This window comes from Hydractinia symbiolongicarpus, chromosome 4 (assembly GCF_029227915.1).
Source record: "Hydractinia symbiolongicarpus strain clone_291-10 chromosome 4, HSymV2.1, whole genome shotgun sequence".
Classification (NCBI taxonomy): domain Eukaryota; kingdom Metazoa; phylum Cnidaria; class Hydrozoa; order Anthoathecata; family Hydractiniidae; genus Hydractinia; species Hydractinia symbiolongicarpus.
The window spans coordinates 16,649,491-16,651,232 of NC_079878.1; the positions used below are offsets into that span (position 1 = coordinate 16,649,491).

A 1,742-nucleotide genomic window follows, 5' to 3' on the forward strand; every position below is an offset into this window, starting at 1 on the left:
GTTTTTAAATAGTGGAGAAATATCAGCCAATTTCATCGCTCCAGGGAAAACTTCATCGACAATAGATTTCTCAAACAGCTTGTTGAGACGTTCTCCGTACACATCGACGTAATGTTTGAGGAAACACGGTGGAATTGCTCCTTTCGGACCGGATTTGTTTTCTTTTAGGTTACCAATATACTTTTTCATGATGTCAATTTCAATTGATTTGAAGCTCATTTTGTTGGTAGTGGTAACATGTTAATTTATCCATATTATACTTGGATGCTGTTCGTAATTCTTGATGACGTTTTCAATATCGTTTTTAATATCGTTATAGTTTTCGTGCGGAATTCCATAAATATGCAAAGAATTCGTGACATTAACAAAATGACCATTTATTATATTTGCTATATGTTCTTTTTCACGAATTATTTGATCATTTTCAACTATTACTTGGACTGTATCTTTTACACATTTGTTGGAAAATATCGGCTTTACAGTTTTCCAGAACCTTTTGTTATCAAAAATGTTGTTCATATTTAGTGATGTGTAATAAATTCTTTTCGCGTCTCTACAAACAGTGACACATTTGTTTCTTTGCCTTTTAAAGTTTTCCCAGTTTTTAATAGAAGGGTGCTTATTGTAGATATTTTTAAATCTCGATCGAATCATTATCTCCTTTCGTACTGCTTTTGTTATAAATGGGGAGTTATTATTTCTAACAACTTTGTATTTTATAGGGGCGTGTTTGCTGACCAACTGACTGAATTGTTCGTCAAAGTCGTTGTAATTTAAGTCATTGTTTAATGCAATAAGTAACTCCAGGTCATGTTTAAAATGTTCGTCATTAAAAAGTCTGTAACAACGATAATTTATAATTTTAGGACCTTTCTTTGCTATTTCCACATTTAAGAAAGTTACAACTACATCGTGATAATCAGAAAGGTCGTTTTCCAAAATGCTGGTGTGGTGGAATCGTTTAGAATCAGACACCCATATGTGATCGACACATGATGGATTTTGTAATGATTTGTGACACGTTGGTTTTTTAATGAGGTTTTTTAAACGCAACTCTGAATTAAAAAGTAACATATCATCGTCATGTTCAACAGCATTAAAATCACCCATTAAAATAATATTATCAGAATTAATTTTCGAAAGAAACTCACGAATGCATCTTGTAAAATATTTAGTATTCAAGGATGGTGGTTTATAAATGCCAGCAACAATCCATTTTTGTTTACGTAAATTAATTTCCAAAAATATTGCTTCTATATCTTCTGGTAAGGACGATTTATCGATTTGTCTGCAAACAATGTTATTTCTAACATAAAACATAACACCTCCACCATATTGGTTTCTATCGTTTCTGAATGGTGGATAAAAACCATCCATATGAAATTGTGAGTTCAGAAAGCTTCCATCAAGTTTTGTTTCTGATACTAAGAAAATATCAACTTTATCACACAAGAGATTGTTTAAATGTTCAAATTTATTTCTGATTGAGTTGATGTTTAAGGGTCCAATCATAAGTTTGGACATGTTTTTCGTTTTCAAATATTTAATGGATTTGACATCACTAATTTGAGGAGATTCAATTGATAGAAGTGCGTCTCTGTGCTTTACATATCAGTCCTTATATTGGGATCTTTGATGGGGGCACTTTAATTTTCCGTTCATTAGACCCCTCCTTCTCCTCTTGTAGGCATGCTAGGGTTACAAGTGGTAGGGATAGACCAACAGCGGTCAGGAAGATCATG

The 1,742-nt window shown here is 32.7% G+C and overlaps 1 protein-coding gene across 1 annotated transcript; it reads right to left on the reverse strand.

Annotated features, from left to right (window-relative positions):
• Nucleotides 1-240: 240 nt before the first annotated feature.
• LOC130642282 (uncharacterized) lies at nucleotides 241-1,524 on the reverse strand. The gene has a single exon (XM_057449371.1). The coding sequence runs from the start codon at nucleotides 1,522-1,524 to the stop codon at nucleotides 241-243; it is 1,284 nt and encodes a 427-aa protein (XP_057305354.1).
• Between the last annotated feature and the right edge of the window lie 218 nt (nucleotides 1,525-1,742).